Raw genomic sequence first — 15,831 nt, forward strand, 5'->3', positions numbered from 1 at the left:
GATGCTGAGGGACAGATACGTCCCTGTGTTGCGCCCATCTGGGCTGTGAGGGGGTCCAGGGCAAAAATGAGCCACCTGGCCTCTCCTCCCACCCCCTCTGCAATTTGGGAAATATGTTAATAAAACCAAACATAGAAAAACATATTGGAAACATGGAAAGTGTGTCCAATTCATTCTGCATTATAAGCCTACATGCTGTGATGATATGTGAGTGTGTTTACATAAAAAGGCGTGAGAAAACCAAGAAATATGATGAACAAGTCACCAAACATTTGAACAGGCTGATCAGTTTTCACGTGTCTAATTTTGTTAACAGGGCCTGAAAAAAAGAGAACAATGGATTTTGTAAGTATAGAATTACAGAATTACATAGTTTTGTTAGTGATTTAGGAATTGTCTTATGGACATGAAGGTTAGAAAAGTGCATTGTAAAATGATTGAATTGGTTCTCTTTATTTTTGAAAATGTACTCTGGATCTGGCCTTTTTGAATCTGTGGTGTCTTGTAAACCGTGCATGCACAGTTGTATGTATGCCATAATAATAAAAGCTTCATCAATTCATGTAAGCATAAAACTGAAGGAAGGTCTTTGCCAGGTGGTAATCCAGTCGTGTCTGCGGGTGGAAGCGCCAGTTCACCCTCCAGGCCAGCAGGCGGCGCTGATGTGATTCGCACAGCCGCTGTAAAAGACATTTGAAAGGAGGAAAAGGAACCTGGACACCAAGTTAGTTCCATATTGCCCGGTAGAATTGTGGTCGCGTTAATACATTAAAGTTATTTTTTTCCTCAAGATGTCCAAAAGACACCGTCTGGATTTGGGTGATGACTACGCCAGTAAGAAGCGATCTGAAGGGTAGGTGAAGGTCCGAAGTGAACATGTCTGCTTTAACCAGTTGGATAGCCTGCAAGCTAACTGTTAGCTGATGCTAGTTAATTTGGCTAATAGCCACCGTGGATGCAACAAGAACCGAAAATTCACAACCTGAGTTTGTTAATGTTGTGGTTCTGGTCGTAGCCACAGCTCTTGGGTGACACCTCAGTGTTCCTGTGATACATGATCGTAAATGTTTGGCGCTGAGCCACATTGTGCTGATAACCTCATGTAGCTCTTAAGGACGACTCTGGCTAACCAACGGAGGATGTAGCTTCGTTAACGTAGCTACATCCTACATTAGCCTCACCTCTGAGGCACGTGTGTGTGTGTGTGTGTGTGTGTGTGTGTGTGTGTGTGTGTGTGTGTGGATAACGTTAACTTAGCCAGATGCTAACAACCTTTGCTCGCTAGCTAAAGATGATTTAGCTGATAGTTCTTAAAATAGCGACCTGCTGTGTGAATGTTGAGCTCCCATCAAACCTTGTTTCCATCGCGCTCACCGAAACTTTGAGGGCTGTTGTTAACTCGCCTCTTCATGCCGGGCTGTTGTTGACTCTCCTCTTCATGCCGGGCTGTTGTTGACTCACCTCTTCATGCCGGGCTGTTGTTAACTCTCCTCTTCATGCCTGGCTGTTGTTAACTCACCTCTTCATGCCGGGCTGTTGTTAACTCACCTCTTCATGCCGGGCTGTTGTTAACTCTCCTCTTCATGCCGGGCTGTTGTTAACTCGCCTCTTCATGCCGGGCTGTTGTTAACTCGCCTCTTCGTTAACTCACCTCTTCATGCCGGGCTGTTGTTAACTCACCTCTTCATGCCGGGCTGTTGTTAACTCTCCTCTTCATGCCGGGCTGTTGTTAACTCTCCTCTTCATGCCGGGCTGTTGTTAACTCTCCTCTTCATGCCGGGTTGTCGTATCAGGCTGTATTAACTCACCTCTGGCTAACTGCGGTTCATCAGTTGACAGTTGAGTGCTCATATTAGCCAGTGTTAGCCTCGCAGACATGTCCGTGTCTGTGTTGGTCAGTCTGTTCAGACAGTCTACAGTACTTCAGAACTTTTGTATGTCAGTAGGATTCTTTGGCATTTACTTTTTTTTTTTTTTTTTTGAATCTGCACAAAAGTACATATACATAGTTGTTTTTTCTATTCTGTATGTACTTCCATGTTTTTGTTCTGACCTCTTTATGCCACTTACTTTTTGTAACTTGCTGGCTGTAACGACTAAATTTCCCCAGTGTGGGATCAATAAAGTCCTATCTTATCTTATCTTATCTTATCTTATCTTATCTTACAGAAACCTCCTAAGACGTGCCAGTACACCCCATTCACAGATTTAAGGGTTCCTTTTAATTATTTCTTCTAATTCTGTATTTTTGAAAAAGAAAAACTATGTCGATGGATTCATTTATGCTGGGATTTTTCAGAACTGTCAAATATCAATAGCAGTTTTCTTCAAAATCCATTATCACTGGACCAAAGTGGATGTAAGGGCAGGTTAATACACTGTTTATGTCATATGAGACTCACTATGATTACTAGTTTTAAACAGAGTTCACATCAATGTCCGAGTCTTAGTTAGAACAGGACGTCTCTGCCAAGGTGCTGCTTCCTGATATGGATCAAACAAACAAACATGGACCCAAACTGAATGAATAGTTTACTATGTTGTCGTTGCACAGTGTATTTTACCTTCACAAGACCAATCCTGCAGTCATTCAACAGTCCTCAGTTGTCTCGTGAACGCTTGAAAGGCGTAAACGCAGGAAACTTTCCCGTCTCTGCTGATGCTAACAGGGCTAAACTAACATTCATCCACTGATACTGTGAGACTGAAAATCACAAAACACCTTCACGGTGAATTCTGTTACGTTGGAAATATTGACAAGTGATGCTCTGCTCTGATGCTGACAGGAGAGACCGGGACCGCGACAGAGACCGTGAGGACCGCTCCAGGGACAGGGACCGAGATCGGGACCGGGATAGGGACCGAGACCGGGACAGAGACCCGAAGCCCTCTAGTGCCTCCAACAGCACGGCGCCTGTGCCGTGCATGCCAGCCATCAAGCAGATGGCCATGCACCAGCAGATCAACCCGTTCACCAACTTGCCGCACACGCCGCGCTACTATGAGATCCTGAAGAAGAGGTTACAGCTTCCAGTGTGGGAGTACAAGGAAAACTTCAGCGAAATCATCACGCGTCACCAGAGCTTTGTCCTTGTGGGAGAGACTGGTTCTGGAAAGACAACACAGGTGTGAAATGCAGTCAGTGAGCCCGTCTCTTCTGTGCTGCACTCTGAAGGCTTGTTGAAAGCTTTTGAAATACCATCATAGTCAGTGTGCGTAAAATCTCTGAATCTGATCTAACTGCAACCTTTGCTTTAATGTCCAGATCCCACAGTGGTGCGTGGACATGGTGCGGGGCCTGCCCGGTCCCAAGCGGGCGGTCGCCTGTACTCAGCCCCGGAGAGTGGCAGCTATGAGCGTGGCTCAAAGGGTGGCAGACGAAATGGACGTCATGCTTGGGCAGGAAGTCGGCTACTCCATCCGATTCGAGGACTGCAGCTCTGCTAAGACTATACTCAAGTAAGTGATAGAGGTCTGCTAATGCACAGTGAGTGCTTTTTATGGGCCCAGAGCGTCTCGACGCAACTAAGCACGTCTGCAATTTCTTTAGATACATGACAGATGGTATGTTACTAAGAGAGGCCATGAACGACCCGCTGCTGGAGCGGTACGGTGTGATCATTCTGGACGAGGCCCACGAGCGAACTCTGGCCACAGATATCCTGATGGGAGTACTCAAGGAGGTGGTGCGTCAAAGACCGGATCTGAAGGTACTGCTTGGTTTTGTAATAGCAGCGATGGATTATTTGCTTGCTTTTATCGTGGCGTAGAGAATATTTGGCTAAATAATGTGTGAAGGCCATTAAAGACTTTATGTTTGTCCAGAAAACACACAGATGCTGAGTCCAAACATCTGGAGCAGTGATTTTGCCTCCCTGGGACTGATCATTATTGGTATATTAGTATTGAACATGTGAAACAGATTGTGGTAGTTTACACAGAAAATGCCCGTAAGCACGACTTTGTCAGAGCAGAGGACTTTAAAAACATCATTTTGATCAAATAAATGTCCTTAAAATATCTGCCAAAGCTGTTTTATTAATTGATCAGAGTAAAAGCCGTCTGGAGCTGCACTCGTCTCAAAATAGCTGCGTTTTGGTGCTCAAACAGAACAAACACGAGCTGGAGAAACACGTTTCTCCTTCATGCACAGGTGATCGTCATGAGCGCCACGCTAGATGCCGGGAAGTTCCAGGTTTACTTCGACAACTGTCCTCTGCTGACCATCCCCGGACGCACGCACCCGGTGGAGATCTTCTACACTCCCGAACCGGAGCGAGACTACCTGGAGGCGGCAATCCGCACCGTCATCCAGATCCACATGTGTGAGGAAGATGAAGGTGACTGCCTTCTCTTTCTCACAGGTCAGGAGGTAAGAGTCAGTGATGGATGCATGACGGCTGGTGAAGATTTGGGTTTTCTGTCTCTTTGTGCTGAAAAACATTTGAAGCTTCAGATTGAGTAAACACAGCGACATCTGCTGGTTTGTAAAACTTAGAGCAGGCCTGGCCACACCTCGCTGATATGAACCGCTGTAGTCTTCAAAGAGGCCTGCGTGTTCCTAAATCTGAGTGCTTTTGTTCAGAGTGCTGCTGCGTAACATTTAGATGTTACTGTGCAATAAAAGCCGAGATGCAAAATATTATTGCTGACACATTGTTAATTTAGGTGTTGCTTAGTGTCACTGTGAGCTTAAGTTTTTAAGCTTCATGTCTGAGATTTCACGATCACAGGAGTGTAATCCTATCGTCTCCCTCAGGAAATTGATGAGGCCTGCAAGCGGATCAAGCGAGAGGTCGATGACCTGGGACCTGAAGTCGGAGACATCAAAATCATTCCACTGTATTCCACGTTGCCACCACAGCAGCAGCAAAGGATCTTTGAGCCTCCTCCTCCGAGAAAGCCCAATGGAGCAATAGGAAGAAAGGTATGTTCAACAGAACAGAACTGATTACTTCACTGATTCTAGCAGAACTAGTTTCAATGAAGCATCTATCAGGGGATGGCTTCACACCACGAGTCCGTTTGTTGCTGGACATCTGACAGCCTGCTGCTTCCTCCTCAGGTTGTGGTTTCGACAAACATCGCTGAGACCTCCCTGACGATTGACGGGGTGGTGTTTGTCATCGATCCTGGATTTGCAAAGCAAAAGGTGGGAAAAGCTTCACTCTTAGAATTTTTATTGCGTTTAATGTTGTGTGTAATAGGGCAATGACTGAAACACGCTCTCAACTGTGCGTCCAGGTTTACAATCCTCGCATCAGAGTGGAGTCTTTGCTCGTCACCGCCATCAGCAAAGCGTCCGCCCAGCAGAGGGCGGGGCGAGCCGGCAGGACACGTCCAGGGAAGTGTTTCCGCCTCTACACTGAGAAGGCCTACAAAACAGAAATGCAGGTGAGTGCAGACAGTTTGACTTTCACTTCAGCCTGTTCTGAGAATGGATATCTTGTTTTTTTGTTGATTATTAACACTGGAATCACCTCCAGGATAACACGTACCCTGAGATTCTCCGATCCAACCTGGGATCTGTTGTGCTGCAGCTGAAGAAGCTGGGTATCGATGACCTTGTGCACTTTGACTTCATGGATCCACCAGGTGAGTTCGTCTTTAGGCTGATCGAGCGGTCCAACGTTAATCTCTACAGGTGCAGGTGTCTGACCTGTCTGCCTGTGTCCTCCCTCTGCAGCTCCGGAGACGCTGATGAGGGCCCTGGAGCTGCTGAATTACCTGGCAGCTCTTAACGATGACGGCGACCTGACGGAGCTGGGCTCCATGATGGCAGAGTTCCCTCTGGACCCCCAGCTGGCTAAGATGGTCATTGCCAGCTGCGAGTTTAACTGCTCTAACGAGATCCTTTCCATTACTGCCATGCTGTCAGGTAATGCCCAGGACTGGGCTGACCTCTTCCTTGCCTTCTGAGGGCCAAGTCTGTGGGGGTTAAACACTTGTACTCACTGGTGGTACTGGGACCAAAGAGTCCCGCCGAGCCAATGGCCATTTAACATGTTTCTGACCTGATTTCTGATGTTTTTGTTTAAATCTGTACAGATTGTCCATCAAGCTTTAACAGAATATCGAGTTAACGTCTGAACCGTAGTTACATCCAGATGTGACGATGAGCAGATGTTTGAGTTTTTCTCTCCGTGAGGCGCAGACCAGTGAGATCTTCAGCTGAAGCTTATTAGAAATGTAGATTCAGATGTAAAAAAGTCGACATGCTGTTTTGTTTCTTAAACCTTTTGGTCGATCTTTACCTTCATCACGTGGATCTGAGGCTGTTCGTCAAACGAAGCGTTTAGTTCTTCCTGTGGAAACCTAGTGCAGGGAGTATAATATATGTACTGTATCATTATTTTATTGTATTGAGTAACAGAATCTGCATACCATTACTTCAAAGACAAGCAGCCCTGACATGACGTCACCCGTCACCCTGAAAACGTCGATGATCCACAGATGTAGTTTTGGTTGGATGCACTCTGAGCAGCTTCGCTTCAGTGCGAAAGCTTCAGTTTTAGGTTTAAACTTTGGGCCGTGATGTGTTCTGCGTTCTGAGCTTGTCTCGGGTGGATAGGGCAGGCACCACTTAAACTTCTTCACATTTATCAGTTTTGTGCTCACTGAAAGACGACGTGGATTCGGAGGATGCTCTTCATGCGCAGGTCTCTTGTGTTGCCGGAAAGTATTTTAATGAGATGCTCGCGTAAAGGCTTAGCCAGTATGTGTCAGTACCAAAAATCTTGAAAAGTTCAAATATTGCTGGTGTCCCTAACACTTTGTAGTTGTGTGAAAACTCTTGTTTTACAGATGTGGTTAAATGACCCCCCCTCTCTACGAGCTAATAGCCATTACAGTTGGGAATGACCCTGAGAAAAGACTGCAGCCCCCTTTGATAGAGCTTGTGGTCCTGCCTTGTCCCAGCGCAGTGTCGAGTGCCCTAGCATCATAGGCTTTGCTCCATTTTTCTCTGAATGTGTGACTCATCCCTATGGGCGGCTTTGTTGGGGCCCATACCAACCTTGTTTAGTCCCGCAGTGTTTTGTCCGCCCCACGGAGGCTAAGAAGGCAGCAGACGAGTCCAAGATGAGGTTTGCTCACATCGACGGAGACCACTTGACGCTGCTCAACGTCTATCACGCCTTCAAACAAAGTGAGTATCCCTCTAAAAGGTCCTCTTGACACTCGTTTAAGTCGTTTTTTTGGGTCCAGTCGGCGACCAATCGAGCCTGTACGTCCACGTCTTAAGCTCAGACAGACAGAAATGTTCCTCCTTCAGCAGATGAGAGTCTTCAGGTGTCAAACTGTGCACAGTCATCATTCTGCAGGGCAAAGCTCAGATATCCAAGCAAGGTAACAATGAGCAGTTTATTTGGACCAGAGGGGCCTTAAAGTTCTGCTCCGTCCCTCCTCCTCATCATACTGCAGCACGAAAATGCTGCAGTGTTCACAAGCCAGATGCTAATTTAGTGTATCTGTAGTTCACTGCAGGCAGGCAGAGTGTAAAGGGTTTATATTAGAGTGAAGCTGGAGGTTGTAAAACCAAAACTTGTGTTTGCTCATTTGGTTGTTAATTCTCTGTGGCTTTGTCATGATTGGCGACTCCATCCGAATCCTTGTCTTTCCTTTTTTCCAGACCACGAGTCTAACCAGTGGTGCTATGATAACTTTGTCAACTACCGTTCGCTGATGTCTGCCGACAACGTGCGGCAGCAGCTGTCCAGGATCATGGACCGCTTCAACCTGCCCCGCCGGAGCACCGAGTTCACCAGCAGAGATTACTACATCAACATCCGCCGAGCGCTCTGCACCGGCTTCTTCATGCAGGTGAGCGCCGGAGTAAATGTTTAAGTAGTTCTCTGGTCGGGCTGCAATCCAACAGTTAGCAGCAGAGCTGTTTGTGCATGAACCCCCTGCGTACACTCACCTGTGTTTTTATTCTTATCCTCCAGGTGGCTCATTTAGAGCGCACGGGTCATTACCTCACAGTCAAAGACAACCAAGTGGTCCAGCTGCACCCATCCACAGTCCTGGACCACAAGCCCGAGTGGGTCCTATACAACGAATTCGTCCTCACCACCAAAAACTACATCCGCACTTGCACAGACATCAAACCAGAGTGGTACGTGAGCAGAGACCTCAAACTTCATCCGCAGCTGATGTCCTGACAGACGTGTTCACGCTCTTCTTCTTGTGTTTCAGGCTGGTGAAGATTGCACCTCAGTACTATGAAATGAGTAACTTCCCACAATGTGAAGCTAAACGACAGCTGGAGCGAATCATTGCCAAACTCGAGAGCAAGGAGTATTCCCAGTACTGAACAACGGCCAAGAAGTGTCCTGGAAAACAACTGCGTACTATAGTTTTAGATCTTTCTGTATCTTAATGTTTCACATTTGGCATTTTGATTTTTATATTTTGTTTTCTTTTTGTTTGTTTTTTCTTTTTTCCCATCAATGTTAATTCTGTGACTAAGTGTTATGTCAGATGAAATATCAGCAGTAAATATTAGACCTGGCTATAAGGATTTTTAAAGGAATATCAGAAACATGTCATTTAGATGTGGTTGACTTTCCTTTAGGGGATTGCTGAGTCAGAAAAAACATTTGTGCTTGCTTTGTTTCTTTAATAAAGGAGCTTTGACTTACGTTTTGTGTACATATTAATTAGTAAAGCCTGTTATTGCAAAAGCAGTTTGGTCCCAAGTGGAGTTTCTTGGCTTTTGTGTTTTTCAGATTTAAAATGCATCTGCTCGGTAAAATATGGAAATACCTTTTGAAAAGGGGCTGTTTTATGATGAAACATCATTCATACCTCAGTTCAAATATGAACAAATATACAACATATTGGCTCTTTGCCGTGTCTTCTGAAAAGCATCTCATACAAAATACTGCCTGTGGAGTATTCTGGAAACATAATCAGGTCCAAAGCGCTTTATTTTATCACAATTATACAAGTTTGAACTGATTCCCAGCCTGCAGGTCAGGACCAAGAAGACGGGTCATGAGATAAAAACTGAAGAGTTTCAGAGGTCAAAAATAAGATAAAAGAAAACATGAGTGCTGTGGAAAGGTTTTAAAAGAAAACATTAACAAATGAAAAGTCTAAGAAAGGAGCAACAGTCCTTTGAGTGCTCAGAGATGTAAAAATGATAAAGCTTGTAAGTTGAAGGATCAGGAGCCAATCAGCTGCTTGGGTTTTTCATTTACTGTCAATAATCTGGATTAATTTAAAGAGCAATGTGTTCAATCTCCAAGAAAACTTTTCTTCATATCTCCTTAAAAATCATTTGACCAACCAATATTAACCCAATTTAATAGTCCTGCACTAAATAAAGAAATATAGAAACCGAACAACAAGTGAGCTGAAAACGCTGTGATGGCAGCGACTTCACTGCTGCTGCTCTTCAATGTCCTCGATGGTCTCTGGCAGACACCGGGCGCGAGTCTCCGACAGCGTTCTCGCCACTATCGCCCCGAGTACAGCTGCAGAGCACAGGACAAGCTGGGGCAGGTCCTTCCACACCTCATCCAGTAAGAGGATCAGAGGGGCCATGGCTACGCCGAGGCGAGCCATGAAGGAGTTGTAGCCCATTCCGTTCTGTCTGAGGAAAAACAGTCATAGACGGAGCTCTTAGCCTCAGAGGAGACCAACTTCAGGGCTCTGAAGGAAGAGTTTATTACTTTTTGGTAGGAAAAAGCATCTTTGTTGAATGTCCTGCTTTGTATGTGCTGTGTGTTACGAAGCCAAAAATGTGATTCAGATTGAGAAGATGGAGAAAGGGAAGGTTTGTTCAGGTACCTCACGACAGTGGGATAGAGCTCAGAGCTGTAGAGGACCAGAGTTGTAAAGGATGCTGAAGAAAAGCCTTTGCCAATGATGGCTACCACTGTTCTGGCAACAGACATATCTGAAGACAGGACACAGTAACTGAGGTTTATATTGTTTTAGGTTTTAACGTTGAAAATGCCAGAATTTCTTGTATATTCCTGTGCATACGGACCGTAATGTCTTTTAGCTTAGATGCCTGAACGGGAATGAGCGCTTACCGTTAGGTATGACGATGTTGATCGCAAGACAGACGGCAGCCATCAGCAGAGCTCCCACCTCGGTGGGTCGTCTGCCAACCTTATCCAGTAAGAAGTAAACTAACACTTTGGCCGGCACCTCAATGAAAGCGTAGGTAAACTGAGTGAGATAGAGATTGAGCCCAAAGCCAGAGATGTTGAAGCTGATGCCGTAAAATGTAGTTGCCACACAAAACCTGGGAAAGAGAGACTCATTAAATCAGAGTGAAGGCGGGATTCATCTGGAGTACAGTGGCATTAAGACTACAGACCACAGCAAGCCGGTGCGCAGGGCCAGTTTCCTCATTCTGGGCGTTCGTATCAGATCGAGGTAGGAATAGGCCCGATCTCTTTTCTCAGTCACAACGATGGTCGATAGAGTCTGAAAGAATGCAAAGCAGCATTATTCTTTATTCTTTTAGTAGCTAGCTGGCAGCTTTTGTTGGTAGTCTTGACTTAAAGGTCCGGTGTGGAGGATTCAGGGGGATCTGTTGGCAGCAGTGGAATATGACATTCTGTTTTCGTGAGTGTAATCACCTGTTGTGCTTTCTTAGCTTAGAATGAGCTCTTCATATCTACATAAGACGCAGGCCGTGGTTCTACAGTAGCTCAGAATAAGCAAACCAAACACTGACTCCAGAGTCGACCTTTAGCATTTTTACGTTGCAGTGAAGGCCACCGCAGGTCCTCCTACATACCAAGGTGAGGGGAAGGATGTTCAGGCTTCAATCACTAAATCCTTCACACTGGTCCTTAAACAATCATCTGGAATATGCTGACCTCTGTCTTCAGTGTCTCAGTTGACTCCTCTGTTCGGTTCATCTTGGCACATTTCTTCAGATACATCTGAGCTTGCGTCAGCTTCCCATTGGCAATGAGCCACCTTGCCGACTCCGGCATCCACCTGATTTTGAAGAGATTGATTTTACTACATAATACATATTAAAAACAAATGCAGTAAATAGTGCAGTATATACCAAACCTATGTGTCTAACCATAGTTGGGCACAGGCACAGTACAAAGTTCTGTTATCCGTGTCTGGAAGGACTTAAATAAAAGAATCTCAAGCATGGCAGAATATGTTAGAGAGGACGGATACCAGGTTAAGAAATGAATAATGTGATTATTTACATACAGTCTGTCAAGTTCTAGGCAGCTGCTTTGTAGGACTATGAGCTGCTCTTGATTTTGTATTCGTTACTGCACATTTGATCTTAAACCTTCGTTAATTTTTGGGGAGATTAACCTTTGGTACTTGAAACATTGTCTACTGAATAACATTGAAATGATAAGCAGTCTGTCAAAACACAGCACCTTTAAATAAGGATTCACTGTTGGGTGAAAAGCTTTTGTACCTCCAGGTGATGATGGCCAAGATTAGAGGTGAGGTGACGCTAATGATTAGCCCCCGCCAGTCAGTCACAAAGTAAGCAATGGCTGCAAATATTGTGTTCCCAAATGTCCAGGATAAGCTGTCAATCACTCCCACCAGTTTCCTGTGCTCAATGTCCACCCACTCCACACCTGCAAACAGCAAACACCTCATGATTCGGCATCAAGCTTCAGCCGAAACCTTTAGAGATCTTCATTTGGTCTGAGGTGAGCACAGCATGATGTAGGACATGCTTAACAGTTTACAACAGGAATTAAAATGTGTAATTACTGAGGACTGTTGAGACAATGATGATGCCAGTGATACAAAACCCAGTGAAAAACCTCAGCACCGCGAACATCACATAGGTTGTAGAAAAAGCACTTGCCACAGCAAAAACCATTCCAGACACATATGACACCAGCAGCATGATCCTTCGGCCAAACCTGAGGAGAGTCAGAGAGTCTCCAAGTATTAATTTGACTGGAACACTTTGTAATCAAAGCTAGCAGAGGAGTAAGTAACCAAGCTGCAGTACCTGTCACTCATGCTTCCAAAGGACATGGCTCCAAACATCACTCCAACAAAGAAAATGGTCGCGGTTGCTTTGTTTTTCCCTCTCCTGTCACACACCAGGTCCCACTGATACAAAGACAGAAAGAGGACACGAGTGGCTTTGCCTTAAAATGCGTTCAAGTCCACTCTGATGTTTTATAAATGAAAAGAAATGTAGTTCACCTGTGAGGTTATCGTAGACTTGAATGTGGTGTTGTCGTAGACCCATCCCGTCTGACACGGCACCGTCAGAAGTTCAGCAGTGCTGGAGGAGTTGAGCAGCAGATGGTACTGAGGCTCTGCAAACATCTGGCAGGAGTTTGGAGTCCCATCCTCCTGCTCTGGAATACTGACAGCAAGCCTCTGTGCCTGGGTTAAATTCCTGAAAAGACCTCCGTCATCCAGAGAGCTGATGTTGCAGTGGTGAGAGGGGACGGCCGCGATGAAGTTGTTCAGCATGAAGTGGCAGGGCATCGTGAAGCGGCCAATGAAGCTGATTACAATGATCATTACCTGAAATCTTCCAAATCCATTAATATCAGCTAGAATGTTCTCGAACTTCATTGTGTGACACTGAAAATAATCCTCTCTCCTCACTCACTGAAAAGAAACAGACAACAAACCCAACTCTGAAACCTGGACAGGACAACCTTTGGCATTTCATTGGCTGCTGAATTACATTGGAAATTGGTGAATATTTTACCGACTTAACCACTAAAACAACTTTTGTCTATATAAGTGTGAAGCAGGAGGAATGTGTGGTTAAAGCAGGATCCTCTGAATGTGAAACGAGTCATAGTTTTATTGCATTTCATTGAAAAAGTCTCTTTAGTGCAACACAAAAGTAGGCAAAATTCAGTGGTGATGAAATGTATGTGATCACATTTGTTTTTAAATGGTTATTGTAAATACTGATTTTGCTTAGGTGAGATAGACGTAGGCGGTTACAGTTTTGGTATTTAAACATGTTACAATCAATGATATTCCCCAACATCATATGAAGACAATTATATAGTAGATGTCTCGCGAGATGTTGACACTGATCGGCTCCTGAAACACACGAAGTTTGATCTTTAACACATCATGTTCATGTCAGCTCAAAACCTCAAACTTCAGCTCAGAATAAGGCCCAGTACCTTCTGAGCTCCACGTCTTCAATGGTTTCTGGTAGGCTGATGTTGTTTGTCTCTGGAGGTAAACAAGCTGAGAGTCCTGCAGCAGAAGCCAGCAGGGAGAAAACAACACCTGGCAGAGGAAGCCAGACTTCTTCAAGAACCATGATCAGAGGGGAAACAGACACACCTGTAAGGGCCATGGAAGAGCAGTAAGCCACTCCGCTTTGCTCGTGGAGTAAAAATACAGGATTTTAAACTACAGAGAAAAACTCAGACCAGTCAGGGGCCTGTGCCAAGAAGCAGTTAACGTGGATAACACTGCTGAACAACGTCTGAAACATGGCTGCACGTCTGAGAGAAGCTTTAATCTGCAAACTTTTCTGGGTCATTTAGTGAACACATTATCCAGAGAAGAGCCTTGGATGTGGGTACAAGCTTTATTTTAGCATTTGAGTTGAGATGTTTCAGTTCGTGTCGAGGTAGCTGTGTGCATTCTGTCGGCTTTAGAAGTGAGACTTTCATTTGTTTATACCACAAAATACCGGTAAGCCTCCTCATTCTGAGGGTCTTCACAAGGTCCAAATAGGAATATTTTCTGTTTTCATTCTCTGATAGTTTTGCTTTGGACAGAACCTGAAGGATTAAAAGAAAACGATTTGTCAGCTTATGGCGCTACACAGAATATCAATAACTGACGGAAAATCAGTAGCAGGTCTGAAACAACCAATAATTTTACTGGTTTGTGATAAACGCTGTATTTGAGCAGCACTGACAGCTGCAAGCTCACATAAGGTTGATGCCAGTGTGGCTCTAAGTACTCACTGACCCTCTACATTTAAGGGATTGTTGATGAGAACTGTTTGGACATTTAAAAAGAAACTCAGTCTGAGCATTCACCTGTAAAATGAATGCGAATAGAATTGTTGTACTGTTCAGTCTCATATGAATTACAGATCTTTTATCTCTTTACTCATTCATTTGGTTTGAACAGACAAACCTGTACTACTTTCAAAGGACCAAGGTGATCAAGGTGAGGAACCAGTGAGGAACCTCGTGACAGCGAACATGGCAAAATGATACGAGAATGTACTCGCGAGTCCAAAGATGGTGGTGAACATGGAGGAGAGCAGAGTCTTTTCCTGCCATACCTGATTACAGGCTGACGCTTTGCTGAACATGTCAGATACTTCTGACATGTTCAGAAGATGTTGTGACAACACCTGAATAAACTTTCATGTTGGAAGCCCTCATGTTCTCTGATGTTTAAAAGTTAAAACATGATAAGGACAAAGATTATGACAGGAATAGAACCAAGTTATCTCAGGTTAGACAACCTTTGACCAGCTGACAGTCGAGTATTAACTCTGCCTGAGAGGTGACAGATTTAACTTCTGTTAAAGCTTTAAGAACTGGCTGATGATTGGCTGCAGCGTGGAGGCTAATGTAAGCTAAAAACAAAAAAGTCATTATCATACTTATAGAATTATATTATTTTAAATAAGTGCTGTTTAAAAACAAGTGTAAAATAAAGTAGATGGACAACAAATAGAAGCGTGATTGGTTTAAGGGTTGAAGTCACCTGCCACCAAGATAACCAAAGACAGGCGCTCCAAGCATGACCCCCATGATGAAGATAGTGGCTGTGGCTCCGTTCACTCTTCTCTTATCACAAACCAGATCCCACTGTGAGGAAACACAAGTGAGTAAAGAATAACGTCAGATTGACTCCAGCTTCGTCCCTCGTAGATAGAAAAAGATGAATCTCACCTCAGTGGCCAGAGTGGACTTGAAGGTGGTGTTATCGTACGTCCAGCCGCTCTGACACGGCACTGTGGGAAGCGCAGTGATGTTGGACGAGTTGAGCAGCAGATGATACTGAGGCTCTGCAAACATCTCACAGGAGTTTGGAGTCCCATCCTCCTGCACTGGAATGCCAACAATAAGCCTCTCAGCCTGGGATAAATTCCCCAAAACACCTCCATCATCCAGAGAGCTGACGTCGCAGTGGTGAGAGGGAATATCTGCTATGAAATTATTCAGCAGGAACTGAAAAGGCAGAGTCATACGAGGAATTACCAGCAAGAGGATCGTTGTCAGCTGGAATCTCCCAAAGCCATCCACCTCTGCCAGCACACTGTCAAACTTCATCTCAAACTGAGAAGAAAAAGGAAAAATAAGAACTGGAAATGGTGTCGGAAGGCAGAAAAGTGGAAATTATCAGAAACAGAAAGCAGGTTAGCTTGTTAGTTTGAAAGTGAGCCACTTTCCTTTTGTATCAGTGTGCTTTGGTTAATGGTCAGCGGTGACGGTGTGAATGTTTAGTAAAGACTCGACAAGTGCGGCACATTTTCAGGAGTAAATCATTTCTTAACAACCCCAGATGATCAAAGCAGATGAAGGAACATGTGCCTCTTGACACTGAGTCAACTTTAATTCAGTAAAACTGTAACTGGCAACGCTGGGGGGTCGTCCAGGTTATATCCACAGTTTGAATCCCAGAGAGTAACGCTGCACCAGAGAGCCATCGAGCAACACACCGAAACTGTGCAGTAGATTTTCTCAGATTCAATTACAAAACATATGATGAATAAAATGTGGTTAAATGTCTATTTCCTTGATTGCTTTGTGATTTACTACCGACCTGGAAAGCATCATAATGCGTTTCTTTAACGTTTGCGATGCCAGAGGCAGGTGTTAAAACTTCACGCGCTAGCTTGGATCTTAGGCC

At 44.6% G+C, this 15,831-nt stretch overlaps 2 protein-coding genes across 2 annotated transcripts; one reads left to right on the forward strand and one right to left on the reverse strand.

Moving 5' to 3' along the window:
• Positions 1-671: 671 nt before the first annotated feature.
• Positions 672-8,642, forward strand: LOC143319352 (ATP-dependent RNA helicase DHX15-like). The gene is made up of 14 exons (XM_076728249.1): positions 672-853; positions 2,787-3,126; positions 3,266-3,459; positions 3,551-3,710; positions 4,154-4,372; positions 4,760-4,927; positions 5,066-5,152; positions 5,245-5,394; positions 5,487-5,595; positions 5,687-5,878; positions 7,025-7,147; positions 7,631-7,821; positions 7,947-8,116; positions 8,197-8,642. The coding sequence occupies exons 1-14, from the start codon at positions 792-794 to the stop codon at positions 8,312-8,314; spliced, it is 2,283 nt and encodes a 760-aa protein (XP_076584364.1). The 5' UTR covers positions 672-791; the 3' UTR covers positions 8,315-8,642.
• Positions 8,643-9,384: 742 nt separating this feature from the next.
• On the reverse strand, positions 9,385-15,251 carry LOC143319799 (solute carrier family 22 member 7-like). The gene is made up of 9 exons (XM_076729017.1): positions 14,871-15,251; positions 11,972-12,075; positions 11,725-11,879; positions 11,417-11,585; positions 10,842-10,965; positions 10,334-10,443; positions 10,044-10,258; positions 9,796-9,904; positions 9,385-9,598 (listed from the first exon to the last, which is right to left on the reverse strand). The coding sequence occupies exons 1-9, from the start codon at positions 15,249-15,251 to the stop codon at positions 9,385-9,387; spliced, it is 1,581 nt and encodes a 526-aa protein (XP_076585132.1).
• Positions 15,252-15,831: the final 580 nt, after the last annotated feature.

The sequence above is a fragment of the Chaetodon auriga genome, chromosome 4 (genome assembly GCF_051107435.1).
Source record: "Chaetodon auriga isolate fChaAug3 chromosome 4, fChaAug3.hap1, whole genome shotgun sequence".
NCBI lineage: Eukaryota > Metazoa > Chordata > Actinopteri > Chaetodontiformes > Chaetodontidae > Chaetodon > Chaetodon auriga.

Bases quoted from the DNA above. Each gene is read 5' to 3' on its own strand.
- LOC143319352 (XM_076728249.1), top strand. From the start codon at position 792: ATGTCCAAAAGACACCGTCTGGATTTGGGTGATGACTACGCCAGTAAG. The intron at 4,373-4,759 runs GTAAGAGTCAGT...CGTCTCCCTCAG, and splicing joins TCTTTCTCACAGGTCAGGAG to GAAATTGATGAGGCCTGCAA. The intron at 5,395-5,486 runs GTGAGTGCAGAC...AATCACCTCCAG, and splicing joins CCTACAAAACAGAAATGCAG to GATAACACGTACCCTGAGAT.
- LOC143319799 (XM_076729017.1), bottom strand. From the start codon at position 15,251: ATGAAGTTTGACAGTGTGCTGGCAGAGGTGGATGGCTTTGGGAGATTC. The intron at 10,444-10,841 runs GTCAGCATATTC...GCATTCTTTCAG, and splicing joins CTGAGACACTGAAGACAGAG to ACTCTATCGACCATCGTTGT. The intron at 9,905-10,043 runs GTAAGCGCTCAT...TCCTGTCTTCAG, and splicing joins CAACATCGTCATACCTAACG to ATATGTCTGTTGCCAGAACA.